Source organism: Hylobates moloch, unplaced genomic scaffold, assembly GCF_009828535.3.
Source record: "Hylobates moloch isolate HMO894 unplaced genomic scaffold, HMol_V3 SCAFFOLD_4, whole genome shotgun sequence".
NCBI classification, from domain to species: domain Eukaryota; kingdom Metazoa; phylum Chordata; class Mammalia; order Primates; family Hylobatidae; genus Hylobates; species Hylobates moloch.
The window spans coordinates 97293431-97318922 of record NW_026652279.1 but is presented as its reverse complement, the minus strand read 5'-3'; the positions used below and the strand labels follow the sequence as shown (position 1 = coordinate 97318922).

The 25492-nt window shown below is 39.0% G+C and overlaps 1 protein-coding gene across 7 annotated transcripts in view; it reads left to right on the top strand.

Moving 5' to 3' along the window:
* The window catches only part of SGCG (sarcoglycan gamma), a 216857-nt gene that overhangs the window by 138098 nt on the left and 53267 nt on the right, over nucleotides 1-25492 (top strand). For all 7 annotated transcript variants that reach the window (XM_058437777.1, XM_032755115.2, XM_058437771.1 and 4 more), the window contains one exon: nucleotides 3295-3367. In XM_058437777.1, coding sequence (XP_058293760.1) covers nucleotides 3295-3367 — 73 coding nt within the window. The remainder of the gene's footprint in view (nucleotides 1-3294; nucleotides 3368-25492) is intronic.

The following is a 25492-nucleotide window of genomic DNA, read 5'->3' as shown; positions in this document are numbered from 1 at the left end:
AATAGATTGCAGTCTCTAGTTTTGTTTTAAAGGTTATGTGTGATAGAAAGTAAAATGTGTTGACTTTTTTCTCAGTCATAATATCTTGTTTATATAAAAATAGAGAAAATAATTACAGAAAACTTTATGCCCACATTCCTTTTGTTTCTATATCTTAGTTATGGAAAGAAATCATTATTTTTTGATGATTCATAAAGCTCACTCTAGGTTCGTGATAATAAAGCATTACTTGGGTTTCAAACAATGCTACATAAACCACAGTAAATATACTTACATAAAACTAAGCATAGCTCTGCTTGTCTTCTTGGGAATTGACTTGAGGTGTATTAAAATTTACATTTTCTTTTACATTTTGCAAATCAAAAGAAGCAAGGAGGAAAGAAAAGGATAAAATGAATACATATTATTATACAAATTACTATGTTAAATTATTTTCCTCTCTATGCCAAGCAGGAAATGTCGTCAACACATCAGAAAACCAGACATTGTACTCTAAAATTTGACTGGCAACATTTATTGTGGAAACTCCAGTGCTTGGTATAGCCTAACTTTACATAATGATCTCCATTATCGTTTAGGTTTGCTTAAGTGGTATTTTAAGAAAATGTGACTTGTTACAGCATACATGAGGATCTGTTTCTCATCTGAGTATAATTTACATAAATTATAATTTTCATGAAACATTAACCTTCACTTATGTGTGTTCCTTTATTTCAGTTGATTATAGTTTTTATGTAAATCATCTTACTAAATCTGTTTGTAATTTTAAAATTTCACTTTGTTCTGATTTAAGTCTGTTTTGCTTTTGTGCCACAAGCTATTATTTCTTGGATAAGGGCTTTTTTCCAGTGTGGGTTTTTATCATATCTTCATATTTAAATAAAATTACTAAGGAAGTAGTAATTATAATAACAAAGCTAACATAGCCAGTAATACTGTGGAGAAAATGTGAAGGTACTGTGAACTGTAGGGCTGGCTGGGCGCAGTGGGTCACGCCTATAATCCCAGCACTTTAGGAAGGCTGAGGAGGACAGATCACCGGAGGTCAGGTGTTTGAGACCAGACTGGCCAACATGGTGAAACCCCGTCTCTACTAAAAACAGAAAATATTAGCCGGGCATGGTGGTGGGCACCTGTAGTCCCAGCTACTCAGGAGGCTGAGGCAGGAGAATTGCTTGAACCTGGGAAGCGGAGATTGCAGTGAGCAGAGATCTTGCCACTGCACTTCAGCCTGGGTGACAGAGTGAGACTCCGTCTTAAAGAAAAAAGAGTAATCTCAGCACTTTGGGAGGCCGAGGCGGGCGGATCACGAGGTCAGGAGATCGAGACCACAGTGAAACCCCGTCTCTACTAAAAATACAAAAAATTAGCCGGGCGTGGTGGTGGGCGCCTGTAGTCCCAGCTACTCAGAGAGGCTGAGGCAGGAGAATGGCGTGAACCTGGGAGGCGGAGCTTGCAGTGAGCCGAGACTGCGCCACTGCACTCCGGCCTGGGCGACAGAGCGAGACTCCGTCTCAAAAAAAAAAAAAGAAAAAGAAAAAAGAAAAATTAGTAAGGGCTGCTCAAAAGATATTTTGCCCAGGATGAGGATTTCTCAACATACAGGCTGGGAAACCTTTACCCAGGCAATTTTTCTTCAGTGTCCAATATTGAAACTAGTACAAGGGTTGATTTAAAAATAAACCTTTTAATTGTTTCATTATAGAAGCTCCTCAACTTGCAATGGCTTGCCTTCTACAAAGCCATAGCAAGTCAGGGACCCTCTGTATTTCCTAAAGAGGAAAGTGCACAGCGTGAGGATGAATCCTGAGATTCCTGTGGAACCACAAGGGAGAGAAAAACTCTTTGCAAGCGGCAGCCACAGCCTCTTAAGCCAAGGGTAGGGCCTGAGCTAGAGGTGGGACCCTAGGCAGGGCAGGGCCTAAGACAGGCATGAGCAACCTGGGGAAATCATGATGAGCATATATAAGCATGTGGTGCTGCTTATATCTGTGAATATGCCCATAAAATTCAAGAGGATATAGATTGAAATATAATGTGAAAGATACATTTGTATTCCATGTAGAATTCGTTGCTTCCAGTGAATTGGATTATTTCTTTATTCCTGGACACTCAGCACATTTTCCCGCCCCTGGACTGCTGGTCTTTTTGAAATTCTTGGTCGCAATCTCCATATGTTCATAAAAGTTTATTTATTTTAAGGTTCAGACCCACTTAATTTTCCTATGTGAAAATAGGAAATAGTCCCTGATGCCTAAAAGTAATTCTTCCCCATTGATGACCCTCCAAATAATTTTGTTGCACTTTGCTACTGGCACATTACTTTCTATCATATATTGTTATTTATGTATGAAAACCCTATAGCATATAGATTAAATGTGTGGGCTCTGAATTCGAATTGCAGCCTTGCCACTTCTCAGCTGTGGAACTCTAGGCAAGTTAATTAACCTTTCTCTTCCTCAGCTTCCTCATGGGTAAATAGGAAAATACTACCTGCGTTGCAGGGGTCTGAGTATTAAACAAGTTAGGATACATCAAAAAGCATGCCTGTAGTCCCAGCTACTCGGAGAGGCTGAGGCAGGAGAATGGCGTGAACCCGGGAGGCGGAGCTTGCAGTGAGCCGAGATTGAGCCACTGCACTCCAGCCTGGGTGAAAAAGTGAGACTCCGTCTCAAAAAAAAAAAAAAAAAAAAAAAAAAAAAAAAAAAAAAAAAAAAAAAGCATGTCACTTTCACCTGTGTTTTTCTGCACCCCAGCTGACACAGGGCCTTGCATATAATTAGGTTCTCAGACTCATGAAACAACTGGGAACATGCTGATTTCTAGGAATTAGAAGTTTCGTTTTAAATATTTAAAGCTTTTAATTTTTCTGTAAATATCCTGACTACCTTAGAAACAAATAATACAAGATACAATTTTTACACATAAAATCTAGAGAATTAGTTAAGATACCATTACTTAAAATATATGGATGTATGCAATTTTCAGAAGAACTTTTCTTTCTTTTTTGATTTGAAGACTAATATTGCTTTCTAGTTTTAAAATAAGCCTGCTAATTTGTAATTGCTTTGAAAAACATATTTTGTTTATAGGAACATAATGAAATTGTGAGAGCCTCAGAAAAGTAGAGAAGCAGTTGGGCCTATTTTTCCACCTGTAACTCAAACTTATCTGCAAAAATTCTGCAAGAAAGAACAAAATCCATATGTTCTTTAATATCTAGGCTAAATGTTTATTTTGTTTGGTGCCACTTATTTTACTTCTGCTCCTGATACATCTTTGTTTTTTGTTTAGGGCCTGAAGGGGCTCTTTTTGAACATTCAGTGGAGACACCCCTTGTCAGAGCCGACCCGTTTCAAGACCTTAGGTAAGAATTTTTGTTCAAATATTAACAACCTCTCCTGTAGAAGACAAGAGGGTATGTGCTGGAATAATATGTTAGCAGTGACTACTACCTGAGTGTTTCTTATTTCATCAGTTGCCTTTATTTTCAAGACTTTCTGCTTATAACTAGATAGTATTTATTAAAATCCAAAGGAGGTCAAAAAGTCTTACTGACTCCACACTTGGTGCCTGTTCACAGCCTCCTCCTTCCTCCTCCTTCTTCCTCTCCAATCTGCCTCTCACGCTGGTATCAAAATGACTTTGCTAAATGCAAGCTGGTTAAAATGCTTCATCGCTCCCACATCACATCAGCCATAGGAAAATTCTAAGTGCTCCACTGGGCACCCACAGCCCTTCATAGTCTGGGCTGTGACCGGCGGGACCTCCTCCCCTACCCTGCCACCCAGACATGAGTCACTGCCATATCATCGCCCACCCATCCCATGCCAACCCCTCTGTGCTTTTGCACTGACTGTTGCATCTTCCTGGGGTGCCCCCCTCCCCGAGAAGACCTCATGAATGTCTGCTCATCCCTCAAGTGTTAATTGAGATGCTACAGGTTTATGATTCATATATTTTACAAACCTATTATTTTCTCCTGAAAAGTGTCAGCATAAGTTTCCTGAAGTTTTTTACAATTCTTAACACAAAGCATGTGCATATATATATTATATTATCCATCTCTACACTATCTGCAAACAAGGCAAAACCTTTGAACCTTTTAGTAGAAGACAAAGGTGCCCTATGTGGCTGTGAAATGTGCAAAAGGCACTCTTGAAAATGTCAGTTTACTTTAAATTTTTAAAAGATATATGCACTATTAGTAGCGAAAATAACATTATAAAAACCAAGTGCACAATAAATCCATATTTGCAAAATAGTTGGAAACACTTGGTGTATCTCTTTTTTAATTTGTAGTAACATGCACATAACATAAAACTCACCATCTTAACCATTTTTAGTGTACAGTTTAGTAGTCTTAAGTACATTCATGTTACTTCATGGTCATCCTACCATCCATTTCCAGAACTCTTTTTATCTCGTAAAACTGAAACCCTGTATCCATTTAACAAGTCCCCATTCCCTGCTCCCGGTCACCCCTGGCACTCACCATTCTACTTTCTGTCTCTGTGGATTTGACTAATCTGGGTGCCTCATATGAGCGAAATTATACAGTTTTTTCCTTTTGTGCCTAGCTTATCAGACTTAGCATACTTTCCTCACTCTTTGGTATATCTGTACATAATATCCTGAATATATAAAAATCACCCAGTTCCATACATAAATTTATTATTTTTTACAGAATCTTTGTGTCTATGTATATTTTACCTTACCACTAGGCTACTGAATGTCATTTACACCTATAACTATTCATTCCAATAATATATTTGTATTTTATAACAAAACCAAATAATATTTTAAATGATCTTAAAGTTCATGCTATCACTTAAAATCACATTTAGAATTTAAACTTGAAGTGAATGCAGAACAATTAATATATTTTAATAAATTATGTATAATAGGGAATACAAGGTACAGTAGGAATCCCAGCTTTACACAGACAAGCCTGCTGACCATGGCCAAACTAACCTTTCCAGACTATTTTTTCTCATATTAAACATTACGGATAGTAATCCTTACCTCAGAGTATTCTAGGAAAGATTTAATAAGATATTATGTTAAAAGCATTTTGTAAACTGAAAAGTCAAACACAGACAATCTTTTTTTTTTTTTTTTTTTTTTGAGACAGAGTTTTGCTCTTGTTTGCCAAGGCCAGCTCAGTCGGGGAGACCCTAACCCAGCGGTGCTAGAGGAATTAAAGACACACACACAGAAATGCAGAGGTGTGAAGTGGGAAATCAGGGGTCTCACAGCCTTCAGAGCTGACAGCCATGAACAGAGATTTACCCACGTATTTCACCAATGTGATGAAACCCCATCTCTACTAAAAATACAAAAATTAGCCAGGCGTGGTAGCACATGCCTGTAATCCCAGCTACACGGAAGGCTGAGGCACAAGAATTGCTTGAATCTGGGAGGCAGAGGTTGCAGTGAGCCAAGACCATGCCACTGCACTTCAGACTGGGTGACAGAGCCAGACTCCATCTTTTTTCAAGGGAAAAAAAAATTGTTATTATACTACATAGATATTCACACTAAATAATATAGGATTAGGAAAGGCAGCATTTTTTATATATTTAATGTCCAATTAAATATTCATCAAAAGCAAATAGGAGTTCAATTTATCTTGCCCACAAAGCGAACATTTGTAACATAAAAATAGATTGTGACTATAATTAAATTATAACAAGGTTTAATTTCAAAAATGGATAAAAAGATTAATATTAAAGAATTTTTATAGAGAAGAAAAACATTTTATTTTCCTAGGTTAGAAAAACGATTCAGAGCTGTGGAAATAATCCTATTAAAGCCGTTTTAAAATTATAAAATAATATAGATTGTAGAAATGCCAAAACACTTTTAATGTAAATGTCAATTTAAAAAAATATATAGATCTCAATTAAATAATTCATCTCATGTTATCCCATTAAGACATAAATCTTCTCACTGTATATACAGCAGGCTCTTACTGAAAAAGAAACGGCACAAGAGTGTTCTTTTGCTTTCTAAAAGGCAGTACTGAGGAAGGATTGAGCAACTCGAGTGTTAAAACCAAGGCAATTGAAAAAAATACCAAAACTGCAAGGAAATGCTCAAGGAGTGTGGTGAGGATGGGAGGTGGGAACTAACATCCACTGAATGCTTTTGACTGCCAGGAACTGTGCTCAGTGCTGTCACAGAATTTGTTTCATTTAATTATGAAGTGATTGGCAATTTTATCCCCATTTTATAAAGGCAGAAACTCAGATCTAGATAGTTCCACGTTGTAAGTCACAAAACTAAAAAGGTAGCCACTCATAATCAAATCCAGCTTTGACTCCAGAGCCCACGTACATCCAGTTCACTGTCTCCACCACCCAGCGGATCCTTGAGAGATTGATTCTTTGATTTACGCTGAGATGCCTCTGACTGATTATATGATGGTCATATCTTCTTCTTCTGCAACTTCTTGCCATAAACTATGTTCCACTTTTTATTTCTGGTTCCAGCAGCATTAATATTCCTGGCCTGATTACAGTAAAAAGATTCTGGAATATCCTAGTTGGCTTATATACATACATATATATATATATATATTTGAGACAGAGTCTCGCACTGTCGCCCAGGCTGGAGTGCAGTGGCGCCATCTCGGCTCACTGCAAGCTCCACCTCCAGGGTTCATGCCATTCTCCTGCCTCAGCCTCCCGAGTAGCTGGGACTACAGGTGCCCGCCACCACACCTGGCTAATTTTTTGTATTTTTAGTACAGACAGGGTTTCACCATGTTAGCCAGGATGGTCTCCATCTCCTGACCTCATGATCCGCCCGCCTCGGCCTCCCAAAGTGCTGGGATTACAGGCGTGAGCCACCGCACCCGGCCTTAGGTTTACATTTCTTATGGCAAAATAATTTGCAAGGAAAGTATAAACTCTGACAAACTACCTTAAAGCAACCTTGCATTCACACATGATGTAATTCATTCTTTTTTAAAAATTCAGCAAAAGTGTATTAAAGTGTTTATGTGCCAGATACCAAAGGCATGGTCCTTGACCTTAATGGGTTTACTGTCTATTGAGAAAAGAAACATGCAAACGAGTTAGAACAGTATATTTAATTGCTATGATAAAAGTACAACTTCTATTGGAGGCATAAGCAAATAAATATAAAATCTTCCCAGAGTAATCTGGGATGATACCCCACAGAAGGGAGGATTTGAATTCTGTGTAACACCATAAGGATGTGATGTCAGTTAAGTAAGTTATTATTTCCATGTCTGTTCATTTTACTTATCTAAGGAAGATGCACATATACTACTGTGTGGAGGGAAACATTTGCCCCTGTTGCAAGCACTTGTAAATACGAAAGTTTACTTAGTAAGTGTTTATAAATACTAAGCTCAATTAGAAACCAAGAAAGGGTAATTCCCGGGTCCCAACAATAAAGAGGCAGCTCATGGTCGAGTAGAGGAAGAGTTAAGCTAAGCTACTCACAGAGAAACCAGGATACATAGAGACTAGGTGCTGGGACATTAATGCTGATGTGGGACTGAGATTCCAAGCGATTTTTCAGTGTGCATGAAACACCCTGGCTGAGAAACCTCCGAAATCCTGAGCTCCCATGAATCAGATATGTCACACAAGATGCCCATCAGCCCAAGGATGTCACAAGAAAGATTGTTATCTTATGCCACGGGTTGAAAAATTACCCACAAGAAATCATGACCTGCGAGGCTTTGCCTGGCTGAAGTAGGAGAAGCAATCGCATTCTACTTCATGGTATAGGAACTCCGAGGTGGAAAATTAACAGTAACAACTGCACCAAAGTCTGTGAAACCCAGAGAACCATTTAAAAACAAACAGAGAGAAACTACATTGAAAAAGTTATCCCATCACGCATGACATAAAGACACTTAAGGAAAACAATCCCTGCTAAAGACTAGTTTACTTAAAAAAAAAAAAAAAAAGGCAGTGGCTCACACCTGTAATCTCAGCACTTTGGGAGGCCCAGGAGGGCGGATCATGAGGTCAGGAGATCAAGACCATCCTGGCTAACACGGTGAAACCCCGTCTCTATGAAAAATACAAAAAAATTAGCCGGGCGCTGTGGCTGGCGCCTGTAGTCCCAGCTACTCGGGAGGCTGAGGCAGGAGAATGGCGTGAACCCAAGAGGCGGAGCTTGCAGTGGGCGGAGATGGCGCCCCTGCACTCCAGCCTGGGTGACAGAGTGAGACTCCGTCTCAAAAAAAAGGAATTGAACTACCATGGAGAAGAATTAGAATTAGCAGCTGCTACAAATAATCTCCTGGAACTGTTATGTCATAGAGCAAAAGCAAAGAGATTTTTAGAACAAGTATAAATAAAATGCTCAAATGAGGAAAAAAATGAATAGAAATGAGGAAAAAAATGAATAGAAATGTAAGAAAAACACAAGATAGTTTGAAAAATGGCAGATTTGGGAAATAACAAAATAGAAATTATAGAAATGAGACATGAAGTAATTAAAATAAAATCACTGGCTCCCAGAAATTTGTTTCTCATAGCATTCTCAATACCATTCTTCAAGGAACCAGGACTTCTTGGAGAAGTGGCTGATCCCAGGGCTGGGCCAGGGAATGGGGAAGATGGGGCTTGGAGCAACCTAAAGCTCAGGGAAGTGCTAACCAAAAGAAAGTAGGCATCACAGTATTAATAGCAGACAGAATCAAAATTAGGAAACAAATAGCATTAAAAAGATCAATGGGGTCCGGCGTGGTGGCTCAGGCCTGTAATCCCAGCACTTTGGGAGGCCGAGGCGGGTGGATTACCTGACGTCAGGAGTTTGAGACCAGCCTGGCCAACATGGAGAAACCCTGCCTCTACTAAAAATACAAAAATTAGCCAGGCCTAGTGGTGCACACCTGTAATCCCAGCTACTTGGGAGGCTGAGGCAGAAGAATTCCCTTGAACCCGGGAGGCGGAGGTTGCAGTGAGCTGAAATCTCACCACTGCACTCCAGCCTGGGCAACAGGGCAAGACTCCATCTCAAAAAAAAAAAAAAAAGGAAAAAAAGAATCAGTGGAAACACAACTTGATGATAAAAGGAAATGTTTACCAAGTCAGTTTAGCAATGATGATGTTTTATGGTTTCAATAACATAAATCATTTTGAAATAAAATTATTTTCATTACTTCTTAAAACATATCGATGGAATCTAAGAAGCATGGAGATTTGATACCCACCATCAAAGAACTGAAAAACATACAAACAAGCTCTTCTTATGGAGTCAGAAAAGTTTTCTTTTTGTCCTTGACCTAATACTTCCAGTTCACTTACCCACAATTTTTTCCTAATATACACTACTTAAAGATTCACAGTATTTCATTGATCACTCTATCCTATTTCTCCACAAGAAATATATTTATATAATTATATATATATATAATTGCTTCTAGTGACCATGGAATTTTTAAAATTTTCTTTTGGATAGAGTCATAATTTAAGGAGAAAACAATTGATCAAAACAGTATAGCTGTAGTCACCCTACAGTGCTATAGCACACTAGAACTTATTCTTCCTACGTAAGTTGTAATTTTGCATCTATTAGCCAGCCCCTCCCTATCCTCTCCTCCTCTCATTATTGTATATTTTCAAATAACTAAAAGAGAGAATTTCAGATGTTCCCAACATAAAGAAATGATAAATGCTTGAAGTGATGAATATGCCGATTACTCTGATTTGATTATTACATATTGTATATATGTATCAAAATATCACTCTGTACTCCATGAATATGTTTATTACATATCAATTAAAAATAATTTTTAAAAGTGAAAAAATCAATATATTAAGATTTTTGATAGTAACAAAAAGTAAAATTGTATAAAAGTACATCTTTTAATGAATGGTTGGAACTTTTTAAAAACTATTTGATAGATCTGCTAATAAATATAGCTTATTAATAGAAGGCGTCAAGATTAGGCATCAGTTTTTTAAAAAGTCACTCAATGTTCTGAACTCTTCCCTAAATATACACCATTAAAAGTTAATTTGTAATGACTATCAGTGACAATTCATTAGGTCTTTCTTCAATTTTTGTTGAAAGTAAAGAATTAGAAACTGTGTAACTTGCCAAATGATTACCTCTGTAATCACTGTAGTCATTCAATTTGTCAATTCTGTCACCAATTTTTTAATTTTCCCTTGCACATTACCCTGGAAGTATTTCTACCCCAGGGTAGTACATCATAATCGATTCAGAATGAATGAACATGTCTTTCTTTATAAAGTGGGAGAAGGAGATTGTTAAAAAGGACCTGGGAAGGGGAACCCCTGCAAGCTCGCAGCAACAGTCCTCTTCTGCCCCTGATGAAGTAACTGGGACTGGATGCACCATCTCTGGTAACCAGGAGAACACTTGACAAATACATGAAACAACCACTTTCAGACACTGGGTAACATGAAGTGCAAAACAAGATAGAAACTCATGAGGCGAGCCCTACACTTGCCCGAGCTCTCTGCCCACAGGCATGTTCAGAATCAGGGCACAGGGAAGGGGAATCCAGTCAGTGCACGGGAACCTCTGGGAGTGGAGGAGAAAGAGATCGAGAGTGGGGAGTTGAGGCTAATGGAGTCTGTGGGGCACAGGATCAGAGAAGAGGGCATATGCCGGGAAAGAGCTCCAGAAATCACATACAAGTTCCATGCACGTATCAGAGGTTTTGCAACTGCTCCCCTATATATGGGCACCTGATTTATTTACAATGTGCTTGTGCAGGTAAATTTTCATATTGTTGGAGATACAGCTTCATGACAAATTCCTGGAAGAGGAATCCATGGGTAAAAAAGATAAATGCATATATTGTTTACTCAGATAATGCCAAATTCCCCTTTCAGTGACTTTCCCCTCCATTGAGGTATACAAATTTGCACACTAGCATTGTTACAACAAAATCTATTTTCCTTTCCCCATAGCTCCCAACACAATGTGTTTTAAAATATTTTAAATTTTGCCAATCTGACAGATTAGAAATTATATCTCAATATAGTTTACATTTCTCTTAATATGAGTGAGGTGGAGCAACTTTTCATATGTTTAAAGGCCGTTTTTATATTCCTTTCTGTGAATTATTTGTCTTTTTCTACTTTTTAAAAATATTTTTCCTCTCAATTTTTAAGACTTCTTTAAATATTGGGGATATTAGCCCTTCATCCCTGATATATGTTTTAAATAATTTTTCCCAGCTTCAGTTGGTTTTTGACTTACTGTACTTTATGCTGTGCAAACTTTTTAATGCTTACATACCCATGTTTATTAATCTTTTTTATTGTATCTGGATTTTAAGTTTGAATTTAACATGTTTCTTGCATGGCTTTATCTTTTACAGTTAGACCTCTGATCCACTTAGAGTTTATTATTGTGTGAGGTATGAGGTATGAGGTATAAGGTGTGAGGTCTGATTCTAATTTTATCTTTTCCAATTGGCCAACCAGATGTGCCAGCAACTAGATTATTTATTACAAACTCTACTTTTTCCCCTATGATTTGAAATACAACCTTTACCACTAAATGTCTCTATAAACTTGGGGCTGTTCCTGCAATTGTAATTCTATTGCACCAGTCTCTCCATTCATGAGCCAGTAAGGACTTTGTTAACTAAATAGGCTTTTTTTGGGGGGGGTGGGGTGGGGGATGGAGTCTTGCTCTGTTGCCCAGGCTGGAGTGCAGTGACACGATCTCAGCTCACTGCAGCCTCTGCCTCCTGGGTTCAAGCGATTCTCCTGCCTCAGCCTCCTGAGTAGCTGGTATTACAGGAGCCTGCCACCACGCATGGCTAATTTTTGTATTTTGTTTGTTTGTTTGTTTTTGGTAGAGACTGGGTTTCGCTATGTTGGCCAGGCTGGTCTCGGTCTCCTGGCCTCAGATGATCCACCCGCCTTGGCCTCCCAAAGTGCTGGGATTACAGAGAAGATATTTTGATGTCTGGTAGGACTAGTTGTGCACACATGCGTCTATGTGCTCACACACACAAAGACGTTGTACATCATTGAACATTAGTCTGCCTATTCTTGGTTATGTATTTTTGCACATGAACTTGAGTATTCACTTGGCTACTTCCTGAAAACTTATTTTGTATTAGGATTATATTAAGTTTATAAATTACCTTAGGGAAAACTGACAACTTACTGTGTTGAGTCATCTACCCGAGGCAGGGGGTGTCTTTCCATTTGTTCAAAGCTACTTCTGTACCTCTCAGGAGCATTGAAAAGTTTTCTTCATATGTGTTTTCCACATTTATTTGTTGCTATTAAAAGGAGGTTTATTATATCATCATTATTCCGTTATTGTTTTAGATATGAAGGCTATTGATTCCTGTGTGTTAATTTTATATCTCACTACCTTACTAAACCTTTTATGGTTTGGATCCATTTGATGATTGATTCACTGGGATTTTCCAGGTATACTATCAGATCATTTGCAAATAGATATAGTTTTACACCTTATTTCCAAGTATAATATCTCTAATCGATTTCTCTTGGCTAATTGGATTTCCCAATGTCCTCAATGCAATGTGAGAAAGAAGTGGAGATAGTAAGCATCACTGCCTTTTTCCAGTCAAAGTGGAAATGCCTCTGGTATTTCTCCATTAACCAAAATGATGTGAATGTGGGTTTTATAAAGAAAGCACATATCAATTTCTATCTTGTGTTGAATGGGTATTGAATTTAGTAAGACAGTCTTTAGTAATTACAGAGATAGTCATGTATGTCTCTTAGATATATTAATATGGGGTATTACATTAATGGATTTTCTAATACTGAACCAATCTTGCATTCTGAGAATAAATCCTACTTTGGCCATGAAATATTATACATATAACTCATATTAGTCTGCATTTCTTTGTGGTCTTGCTCTGCTGCCTGCCCAGGCTAAAGTGCAAGAACACGATCTCAGCTTACTGCAGCCTCCAGCGGCAGGGTTCAAGCAATTCTCTCACCTCAGCCTCCAAGTAGCTAGGACTACAGGAAGGCACTACAATTATTATTATTATTATTATTATTATTATTATTATTATTATTATTATTTTGAGACAGGGTCTTGCTGTGTTGCCCAATCTGGTCTTGAACTCCTGGCCTCAAGTGATCCTCCCACCTGACCTCCCAAAGTGCTGGGATTACAGGTGTCAGCCACTGTGCCTGGCTATGCTATGATTATAAAGTTTAAGTAACCCTGTTACTCTTGGTTCAATAATTAGGAAGTTTCTCCTCATTTTCAATGTTCTGGAATAATTTCTAGAGTATTGGGGTGTTCTGGTCTTTAAAGGTTTGATAGAATTTTCCCTGGAACCATATGGGCCTGATGAAATTTTTAAAGACAGTGTTTTAATATTAATAGTGTATTTCTTCTTTTATGGAAAATTGTGTTTAAGCTTGCAACCTTTAATAGGAGTTGATTTTGGCCAACCATATTTCCCTAGGAAATTATTCACTTAATCTAAGTTTTCAACTGTATTTGTATAGTGGTCTGAAAGTAGTCTCATAGGAATTTTAAAATTCCTGTTGTTTTCATGGTTTTATACAGCTCATTGATAAAGATCAATGTCTATAAATACAAGTGAAGCACTGAAGTGATCTAACACTGTTCGCATGATCACATCCTTAGTTCCAAGTATGTATATTTTATTTGTCACAAGTTAATATCTTAAGTCTTCTTAACTTGAACAATGAAAACAATTTATTCCTTCTGGTAACTGACAATTTACGATGTGGCTTATTTTCCTTAATTCTAGCAATTCCAAGAAAAAGGAAAAAACTACAAAACGTCAAAAAAAAAAAAAGTACATATTATCAATTGAACAACTGGAAACAGTTTCAGGATTGAAAGTTTCATCCAGGAACAGAAGAGCACAGTCAGTGCTCATACAAGAATTCACTGATGACATCTTGGGCTCCTGAGCTATAAAGCACTGTTAAATCCAGAATGTGAAATACGTTATGTGAAAAGTAACACTCCAAATGTAAACGTATAAGTTGCCCTTTTCAAGAAGGACTTACAAATATATTAGATTTAATTTTCTTTTAGCTAAACAGAACTTTTTAAGATTTAATATTTTTTCTTAACAAACTTCTAATTCCTTTTAAGATTAACAAGTAAGATGCAAAATACTAAACAAAGTTGCTGAAACAGAGGTCTTAAGGACGAACTGAACTTTTATAGTTCACTGACTTCTGCAGTAATTAAAAGTCTGAGACTCCCCTGAAAGACTGAATTGGATATGTCATAGATGTTTAACCATAGCCATCTTATCTGAGTGACATTAGTTACTCTATAATGCAACATAATCTTTCACAAATTTCTGTTCATTGCAGTGACATTCCATTCCCTTCTAGACCTCAGATATTGTTATTATTTTTTCTGTGAAGTACAGTCTTGATGAGCTTAGAAGTTTATTTTATATTTTTCGTGAGTTAAAAAAATTTATCTTTTTTCAAGACAGAAGTACGCTTTACAGAAATAATGAAATCCCAGGAGTAATTTGGATTACTGTGGGATGGTGCCAGCATTGGCTGTGGGCAGTACTTAGAACTATGCCCTGTTATGCATCTTTTAGGAGATAGTTTCTAAAGAACTGCGTGGTTTTTTTTTAAGGTTCTAACGAAAGGTGATTCAATTCAAAGGAAAATATTAGAAGTCAGTACAGATGCATGGGAGAAGAAATATAGGGCAATAATGTTAATATCAATGTATCAAACTATATCTGTATTTAAAAGCATGGATTCCATAAATTCAAGTGAAATACTTGAATTTCAAGGCTCATCATTGTCATAAATCATAAAGAATATCATAAATACATTAACTATTAAAATGCAGGCATTTATTGTGTAAATGCAACTACATATAGACAATATCTTTGCATAGTTCATTATTAAAACAAAACACAAGTTTTTATGTACAAAAACATTCCATATAGAAGTGAGAAAATAAAAATAAAAACCCACATACGGATCTCTATAAATGTCAACACTACACCTATATGGTGGTCAAGTCTAACAAGACGTGGATTGCTGAAGATCGTGAATGCTTCACTTGTTAATCATGAATTTATAGACACTGATCTTTCTCTGGAGAGTATTTGGCCAGTATGAAAGTTAACTTATCCTTGTAGTATTCTATGAAAATTAACTTTCAGGAACTTGGGTGTTTTAGAAACCCTGCTTGGGCACTAAGGAGGGAATGAATTCTTTCAAAAACATTTTTGTTTTTATATTCAGGTCTTTAATCAGACAAGAGGTTATTTTTCATGTGGATGTGAAGTAGGCAAATAATTTTCTTTTGTTTTCTGACTGGGAATACCCAGTCGTCTCAAAAGTCAATCTATTCCTTGTTTATCCGTAATGCTATTTTTGTCATATATAAAGCTATTTTTAATGGGTGCCCTATTCTTGTCCGTTGTTCTGGCTTTTTTCTTCTTAAACCAGTATCTCCCTAATAGCTGTACAATGCATCTGGTACCTGCTAGGGCAAGTGTCCCCACCATGTCTTCTTCAGAGTTGCATTGGCTGTTTTTAGACATTTATTTTTCATGTAATTTTTTTTTTTTTTTTTTTTTTTTTTTTTTGAGACAGAGTCTCACTCTGTCACCCAGGCTGGAGTGCAATGGCATGATCTCAGCTCACTGCAGCCTCCACCTCCTGGGTGCAAGTGATTCTCCCACCGTAGCGTCCTGAGTAGCTGGAATTGCAGGTGCATGCCACCATGTCCGGCTAATTTTTGTATTTTTGTAGAGACGCAGTTTCATCATGTTGGCCAGGCTGGTTTCAAACTCCTGACCTCAAGTGATTCACTCACCTTGGCCTCCCAGAGTGCTGGGATTGCAGGTGTGAACTACCATGCCTGGATTGTTTTTCATATAAATTTTAAAATCAGTTTTTCAGGTTTTTTGAAAAACTCTCTTGGTTTTTTTTATTGGAATTACACTGAATTCATGTCTTTATAATAATGAAGTCTCTTGTCCATAAATATGGTATATCTCTCTATTCACACAGCCTTTTTTATGCCCTTTAATATTTTATGATATTCTCCATTTAGGTTTTGCCCATAATTACTAGAATTCATTACCAGGGTGTTTATAGTTTTTGTTTCTATTGAGAATGAGTTCTTTTTTCTGTTATATTTTCAAAGTGATTATTATTGATTTTTTCATGATCGTTTTTAAGCCAGCAACTTTACTGATCATTGTTATTAGTTTACATACATATATATATAAATACATACATATGCCGAGAGAGAGAGAGAAAGAGAAAGAGGAAGATGGGGTCTTGTTATTGTCCAGGCTGGCCTCGAACTCCTGGGCTCAAATGATCCTTCTGCCTCAAATGATCCTTCTGCCTCAGCCTCCCAAGTAGCTGGAGCTACAGGTGCACACCACCATACCCAGCTTAGTTTTAATATTTTGATTGTAGAACTTAACTGGTTTTTCCATTAAGATGGTGATAGTGCCAAAAAAAGAGTCATCCTTTTTATTATTGTACTTCTCAGAACCCTGTATCGTTACTTTGGCTGGGACAAATTTTGGCTAGAAAGAGTAATGATGGACATCTGTGTTTACTTCCTAACTTTGAGAAATGCTTCTAAATTTTTTAAATGAAATGATGTCTGCAATAGGTTTTTGGTAAATATTAATACCTATTATCAAATTAAGAAAGTTCCATTTTGGTCTAAGTACCCACCTCTCCTTTTTCTTTGAAACAGTGTGTGTAAGAGCGATCAAAGGTTTGGTGTAAACTCATATATGAAATGAAAGAGCCAGTACATTTTGGGGAAGTTGGATTATTTACACTTCCACTTCAATGTATTTAATGAAGTTCCTCTTTTCAAGTTTTCTATGTCTTCAGGTCCATTTTGGTTCTTTCCTTGCTAGAAATTTTTCCTTGTTACTCATTATGGACATATAATTATTCATAAATGTTTATGCTGAAAGTATGTTATCTTTTGCTTTAATGCAAGGTTTATATGTAAGCGGCTACCAGGTCAATCTTGCAAATTACATTGTTAACAACAACTATATACTTAGTATTTTTGCCTTGTTTTTCTCTATTTTTTTTTAGATGAGGTCTCGCTCTGTCGCCCAGGCTGGAGTGCAGTGACACGATCTCAGCTCACTGCAAGCTCTGCCTCCTGGGCTCATGCCATTCTCCTGCTTCAGCCTCCCAAGTAGCTGGGACTACAGGCGCCAGCCACCACACCTGGGTAATTTTTTTTGTTTGTTTGTTTTGAGACGGAGTCTCGCTCTGTCTCCCAGGCCGGAGTGCAGTGGCGCGATCTCGGCTCACTGCAAGCTCTGCCTCCCAGGTTAACGCCATTCTCCTGCCTCAGCCTCCTGAGTAGCTAGGACTACAAGGCACCCGCCACCATGCCTGGCCAATTTTTTCTATTTTTTGGTAGAGACGGGGTTTCACCGTGTTAGCCAGGATGGTCTTGATCTCCTGATCTCATGATCTGCCTGCCTTGGCCTCCTAAAGTACTGGGATTACAGGCATGAGCCAGTGCGCCCAGCCTGAATTCTTCCTTTTAATCATAAGTAATGTTACCCTTTTGCCCTTATTTTGTCTGGTATTACAGTTGCTATACCTGGTCCTACTTTCTTTTGCACTGATTTACATTTTCCAAGTATTTTATTTTCAATATGTTTGCAGCATTATGTTTCAGTTGTTTCTCTATGTTTCAAATTTTTTGGTTTGGGATTTTCTTTTAATGGGTTAATTTAGCCCATTTATATTTATTATGGTAACTGGCTTATTTGCCACATTTCTATCATTTTGTTTTATTTACCATGCTTTTTCTTTTCATTTTTTCTCCTTTTTCTTTTTTTGTTGGATTAATAAACTTTTCCTCCTCTCCACCCATATTTCCCCCAATAGTTCTATTTTTATTCTTTCAATGATTGTCTCTTATTTGTTTATATGCACAGACACAAATTAATACTTGTCAACCAACTCTACATCAATACCAGCTTCTTCCCAAATAATATTTTTAAAAACTTAGAAAGTCACTTCTATCCAAACTTCCCTTTCATTGTGGTTTTATTTCAGCATTACTTTTATTCATCTCCCTGCTTTATTTTTTCAGGGCATATCTATTTAGTTTTACCAACACATTTTGTAATGTCCACTGCTTCTTCTTGTAAACATTCTTTTCTTCTTATTTTAATTTCTGTAAGTACATTTTTTGGTGAACATCTATAGATTGTACATTTGTTCCCTGTGTCTGAAATGTCCAGTTTCCTTTATAGTCAAGTGCTGGTTAGGCTGAGCCATATTTCTATCTAGGCTGACAATAATTTTACACGAGTATTTTAAAATATATTACTCATTCGTGTACTTTTGATTCTTTAGAGATCATCTGATTTTCATTCTGAATTATTTTAAGATTTTCTTGTTAATGTTGATCATCTGCAGTTTCACCACAGTGTCTGGTATGTGTTAGTTTATACTTGAGTATCGGTGAACTTCTTCAGTTCTTCAGTTTCAGAGGCTCATGTTCTTTTTCAATTTTGGAAAATTATTAGCCATAGTTCTTCATATGTATGTCTTCCTCATTCTCTAGAGGGTAGAGGTTTTTCACTTGCAGTCTATGGACCCCATCAAGAGACCTTTTCACTGGGGTGGTAGCGAGCTGCCTCCTTCCCCTTGATAAAGTCACTTTTCTTCAGCCTTCACCTATAAGGTGTCCGACTACTCCTACAGGACAACCTGCTTGGTGCTCGGCACGTTGCCCTAGGGGTAGAGATGAGGGCAAAGTGAGGCTGACATATGCTACTTATAGTGAGGTGTTCAATGAGGAATCAGCGTCTGATCCCAAACACCTCATGTGTGTATTCAGGATAAAATTACTAAAGATGAGTACAAAAACCCAGCAATTCCTAAATAATGCAAGGTCACTTTCAACATATTTTTAGTTATCTTTCTATCTAATTTCTCAAATTAGAAAATAGATTTTTTTCATTGAAATTATTTTTCTTTCTCCTCTGACCTCCAAACCCACCACTGTGACCCTTTCTGGACAGATCACTTAGGTCAGCTGACAACTCCTTTCCACTTTTCTCCTGCCCAATTCTCAAATTTGCTCTAAATGTGCATGTTTTCGTTCCTTTTTTGCAACCTTATAGAAGAAGGTGAGCCTCATCGTTTCCAAGGTTGCATCTGCCACCTATGCCTTTGGTTCCGTCCCCTCCCATAATCACCTTCTGTGTCTCTGCAGACTCTAGCTTCTTCTTTGGCTCCAAGTAATCCAGGTGCTTCCAAATGAAAGAATAACAATTTATTGCATCTGGATTCATTCAAATGTCATATTCACAGAATCCTTTCTAAGAACCTACCAAAGGGAATTTTCTATAAGCTAAAATTCCTCTTTTAAATACAAAGCTGTGGAAATTCAACATAGTCTCTATGCCAATTTATAAAAACCCACAAGATGCTCAACGCCAGCTTCAAAAAGCCTTTCACATTCTTTTCCAGAGGAGTAAATCCGGTTGATTTTGGTGTTTTGAAAACTAGAAAGGGACTAAATTTTAAGAATAATTGTACTTGAAGCCATGAAGTAAGATTTTAAAAACATATTGTTAAATATGGAAGTGTTCACCAGTTTTCATTTTTAATGTCATTTCAATAACTGTACTTCTATAAGATAACTCAGAAAGGCAAGTACCACATGTTCTCACTTATAGATGGAAACTAAATGATGTGTACACATGGACGTAGTATGTGGAATGATAGCCACAGCAGGCTGGGAGGATCAGGGGGTGAGGGATGAGAAATCGCTTAATGGGTACAGTGCATGCCATTCGGGCAATGGTTACACTGAAAGACCAGAATTTGCCTCTATGTAATATATTCATGTAACAAAATGACACTTGTACCCCCTAAATCTATACATATTTTTAAACCGTACTGATAAATATGGAGATTTTCTTTTATATTAAATTGTTTTTCCAAATGTGACATTTGAAAAAAAAAAATGGCTCCAAAAACATGTATTAGGTAATACTAGGAAATTTTTAAAGAAATATAAAAATCATGTTCAGTTTAGTCTTAGTGCTGAGTACATTTCTTAGATTTCAACTTTTTGAAAATTGGGAGTTTTTGTATGGTATGTAAGGTGAGTTACCCATTCTTCAGCCACTTTCAGCCATTGATAATCCTCTCAACTGTTTCCTGAAAATAAAATATTAGGTTTTCTTATCATACTTATATTCATGCTTCCTGGTCTCTCATCTTATTTGTAAAATTTGGGCTTAATAAGAGCCTGAAAAAGCTTTAAATTGATGCATTGTTCATATTTTTCAGTAACTCTTCTTTTTTTTTTTTTTTTGAGATGGAATCTCACTGTGTCAACCACGTTGGAGTGCAGTGGCACGATCTTAGCTCACTGCAGCCTCTGCCTCCTGGGTTCAAGAAATTCTCCTGCCGGCCGGGCGCGGTGGCTCACGCTTGTAATCCCAGCACTTTGGGAGGCCGAGGCGGGTGGATCACGAGGTCAGGAGATGGAGACCACGGTGAAACCCCGTCTCTACTAAAAATACAAAAACTTAGCCGGGCGTGGTGGCGGGCGCCTGTAGTCCCAGCTACTCGGAGAGGCTGAGGCAGGAGAATGGCGTGAACCTGGGAGGCGGAGCTTGCTGTGAGCCGAGATCGCGCCACTGCACTCCAGCCTGGGCGACAGAGCAAGACTCCGTCTCAAAAAAAAAGAAATTCTCCTGCCTCAGCCTCCCAGGTAGCTGGGATTACAGGCATCCACCATCATGCCCGGCTCATTTTTGTATTTTTAGTGGAGGCAGGGTTTCACCATATTGGCCAGGCTGGTCTCAGACTCCTGACCTCAGTTGATCCACCTGCCTCAGCCTCCCAAAGTGTTGGGATTACAGGCATGAGCCACTGAGCCCGGCCTTCTCTTTTTTAAAAAATGACATTAATATTACATGAGCAATAACTATTAAGGTCATACATGTTTGACTGTTCATAGTCTATAAATTCAATTAAAAATGAATATGGGGTAAACTTTGGAAAATTACTGACTTCTATTTATTTTTATTTAAAAAGGAGCACAAGTTAAAACTCACCTGCTTTGTAGCAGCTCAGTACCATAGGAAAAATGATACTCCTGCCTTAGCAATCAAGTCACCTTAATTGTATTTTTTGTAACACCAATTGTGATGGTTAGTACTGAGTCTCAACTTGATTGGATTAAAGGATTCAAAGTATTGATCCTGGGTGTGTCAGTGAGGGTGCTGGCAAAGGAGATTAACATTTGAATCAGTGGGCTGGGGAAGGCAGACCCACTCTTAACCCCAGTGGGCACAATCTAATCAGCTGCCAGCGAATATAAAGCAGGCAGAAGAACATGAAAAGGCGAGACTGGTCTAGCCTCCCAGCCTACGTCTTTCTCTGTGCTGGATGCTTCCTCCCCTGAAATATCAGACTCCAAGTTCTTCAGTTTTGAGACTTGGACTGGCTCTCCTTGCTCCTCAGCTTGCAGACAGCCTATTGTGGGACCTTGTGATTGTGTAAGTTAATACTTAAAAAACTCCCCTTTATATATATCTATATCTATATATAGCTATATATCTATAGCTATATATAGAGAGAGTTTTGAACAGTATATATATAGAGAGAGAGAGAGAGAGTTTTGAACTTTGAGAGATCTCACAGTTGACTGGTGTATTAGTCTGTGTTTACTTCCTGACTTTGAGAAATGCTTCTAAATTTTTTAAATGAAATGATGTCTGCTATAGGTTTTATATATATATGATATATATATAAAAGATAGATATATATATCTTATTAGTTCTGTCCCTAATAAGATATATATACAAGATCTATATCTTATTAGTTCTGTCCCTCTAGGGAACCCTGAATAATACAGATTTTAGTACCAGGAGTGGTTCTAAAGGAACAGAATGTTAAGGGTGGAGTTCTTGATCGCTTTTTGCCCCCACAAGATGTCACACTGGTCCATTACGCTGATGACATTATGCTGATTGGATCCAGTAAGCAAGAAGTGGCAAACACACTGGACTTATTGGTGAGACATTTGTGTGCCAGAGGATGGGAAATAAATCCAACTAAAATTCAGGGACCTTCTACCTCAGTAAAATTTTTAGGGGTCCTGTGGTGTGGGGCCTGTCAAGATACTCTTTCTAAGGTGAAGGATAAGTTGCTGCATTTGGCCCGACCTGCAACCAAGAAAGAGGCACAATGCCTAGTGGGCCTATTTGGATTTCGGAGGCAACACATTCCTCATTCGGGTGTGTTACTTCGGCCCATTTATCGAGTGACCCAAAAGGCTGCCAGTTTTTAGCGGGGTCCAGAACATGAGAAGGCTATGCCACAGGTCCAGGCTGCTGTGAAAGCTGCTCTGCCACTTGGGCCATATGACTCAGCAGATCCAATGGTGCTTGAGGTGTCAGTGGCAGATAGGGATGCTGTTTGCAGCCTTTGGCAGGACCTTATAGGTGAATCACAGTGGAGGCCTCCAGGATTTTGGAGCAAGGCCCTGCCATCTTCTGGAGATAACTACTCTCCTTTTGAGAGACAACTCTTGGCCTATTACTGGGCTTTGGTGGAAACTGAAAGTTTGACTGTGGGTCATCAAGTCGCCATGTGACCTGAACTGCCTATCATGAACTGGGTGCTTTCTGACCCATCTAGCCATAAAGTGGGTCGTGCACAGCAGCATTCCATCATGAAATGGATGTGGTATATACGTGATCAGGATCAAGCAGGTCCTGAAGGCACATGTAAGTTACATGAGGAAGTGGTTCAAATGCCCGTGGTCTCCCCTCCTGCCACCCTGCCTTCTCTTCCCCAGCCTGCACCAGTGGTCTCATGGGGAGTTCCCTATGATCGGTTGACATAGGAAGGGAAGACTAGGGCCTGGTTCACAGATGGTTCTGTATGATGTGCCGGCACCACCCAAAAGTGGACAGCTGCAGCACTACAGCCCCTTTCCAGGACATCCCTGAAGGACAGCAGTGAAGGGAAATCTTGCCAGTGGGCAGAACTTTGAGTAGTGCATCTGGTTGTGCACTTTGCATGGAAGGAGAAATGGCCAGATGTGCAATTATACACTGATTCAATGGTTTGGCTGAATGGTCAGGGACTTGGAAGAGGCATGATTGGAAAATTGGTGACAAATTTGGGGAACAGATATGTGGATGGACCTCTCTGAGTGGTCAAAAAATGTGAAGATATTTGTATCCCATGTGAGTGCTCATCAACCGGTGACCTCAGCAGAGAAGGAGTTTAATAATCAAGTGGATAGGATGACCCGTTCTGAGGACACTACTCAGTCTCTTTCCCCAGCCACCCCTATCATTGTCCAATAGTCCCATGAACAAAGTGGCCATGGTGGCAGGGATGGAGGTTACACATTGGCTCAGCAACATGGACTTCCGCTCACCAAGGCTATTCTGGCCACAGCCACTGCTGAGAGCCCACTTTGCCAGCAGCAGAGACCAACACTGAGCCCTCGATATGGCACCATCCTTGCGGTGATCAGCCAGCTACCTGGTGGCAGTTGGATTATATTGGATCTCTTCCATCACGGAAAGGGCAGAGGTTTGTCCTCACTGGAATAGACACTTAGTCTGGATATGGGTTTGCCTATCCTGCATATAATGTTTCTGCCAAGACCACCACCTGTAGACTCATGGAATGCCTTATCCACCATCATGGTATTCCACACAGCATTGCCTCTGACCAAGACACTCCCTTTACGGCTAAAGAAGTGTGGCAGTGGGCTCATGCTCATGGAATTCACTGGTCTTACCATGTTCCCCATCATCCTGAAGCAGCTGGATTGATAGAACGGTGGAATGTTCTTTTAAAGTTACAATTACAATGCCAACTAAGTGACAATACTTTGCAGGGCTGGGCAGAGTTCTCTAGAAGGCCATGTATGCTCTGAATCAGTGTCCAATATGTGGTACTGTTTCTCCCATAGCCAGGATTCATGGGTCCAGGAATCAAGGGGTGGAAGTGGAAGTGGAAGTGGCACCACTCGCCATCACCCCAGTGATCCACTAGCAAAATTTTTGTTTCTTGTTCCTGCGAAATTACGTTCTGCTGGCCTAGAGGTCTTAGTTCCAGAGGGAGGAACACTGCCACCAGGAGACACAACAACGATTCCATTAAATTGAAAGTTAAGATTGCCACCTGGACACTTTGGGCTCCTCCTACATTTAAGTCAACAGGTTAAGAAGAGAGTTACAGTGTTGGCTGGGGTGATTGACCCAGACTATCAAGATGAAATCAGTTGGCCAGGCACACTGGCTCACACCTGTAATCCCAGCACTTTGGGAGGCCAAGGTGGGTGGATCATGAGGTCAGGAGAGTGAGACCATCCTGGCTAACACGATGAAACCTGTCTCTACTAAGATTAGCCGGGCATGGTGGTGGGCACCTGTAATCCCAGCTACTTGGGAGGCTGAGGCAGGAGAATGGCGTGAACCCAGGAGGCAGAGCTTGTAGTGAGCCGAGATCGCGCCACTGCACTCCAGCCTGGGCAACAGAGTGAGACTCTGTCTCAAAAAAAAAAAAAAGATGAAATCAGTCTACTACACCACAGAGGTAAGGTCTGGTGGTGGGCACCTGTAATCCCAGCTACTTGGGAGGCTGAGGCAGGAGAATGGCGTGAACCCAGGAGGCAGAGCTTGTAGTGAGCCGAGATCGCGCCACTGCACTCCAGCCTGGGCAACAGAGTGAGACTCTGTCTCAAAAAAAAAAAAAAGATGAAATCAGTCTACTACACCACAGAGGTAAGGAAGAATATGCATGGAATACAGGAGATCCATTAGGGCATCTCTTAGTATTACCATGCCCTGTGATTAAGGTCAGTGGGAAACTATAACAGCCCAATCCAGGCAGGACTACAGACAGCCCAGACCTCTCAGGAATGAAGGTTTGGCTCACTCCACCAGGAAAAAAGCCATGACCTGCTGAGGTGCTTGCTGAAGGCAAAGGGAATACAAAATGGGTAGTTCAAGAAGGTAGTCATCAAGACCAGCTACGACCACGTGACCAGCTTCAGAAACGGGGACTGTAATTGTCATGAATATTTTCTCCTTTTTTTTTTTTTTGCTAAAAACATACTTGTGCATGTATACACTTTATTTTATTTTATTTTCCTCTATCATTTTACATAAGATTTATTGACTTCATATCAGCATTTAAGTATTGTTAACTTTATGTAATAGTATTTGGGTTGGGGATTGGTGTGTTTCCAGTTGTATGAAGGATAGTTGTATTAGGCGTAATTATGACCTCATTATCTTTATTTGAAGATTATGTGTGATCTCAGGAGATGTGTATGGGTTCAAGGGGTGGACTTGTGATGGTTAATACTGAGTGTCAACTTGATTGGATTAAAGGATACAAAGTATTTGTCCTGGGTGTGTCTGTGAGGGTGTTGCCAAAGGAGATTATCCCTGGAGTTAGTGGGCTGGGGAAGGCAGACCCACCCTTAACTGGGTGGG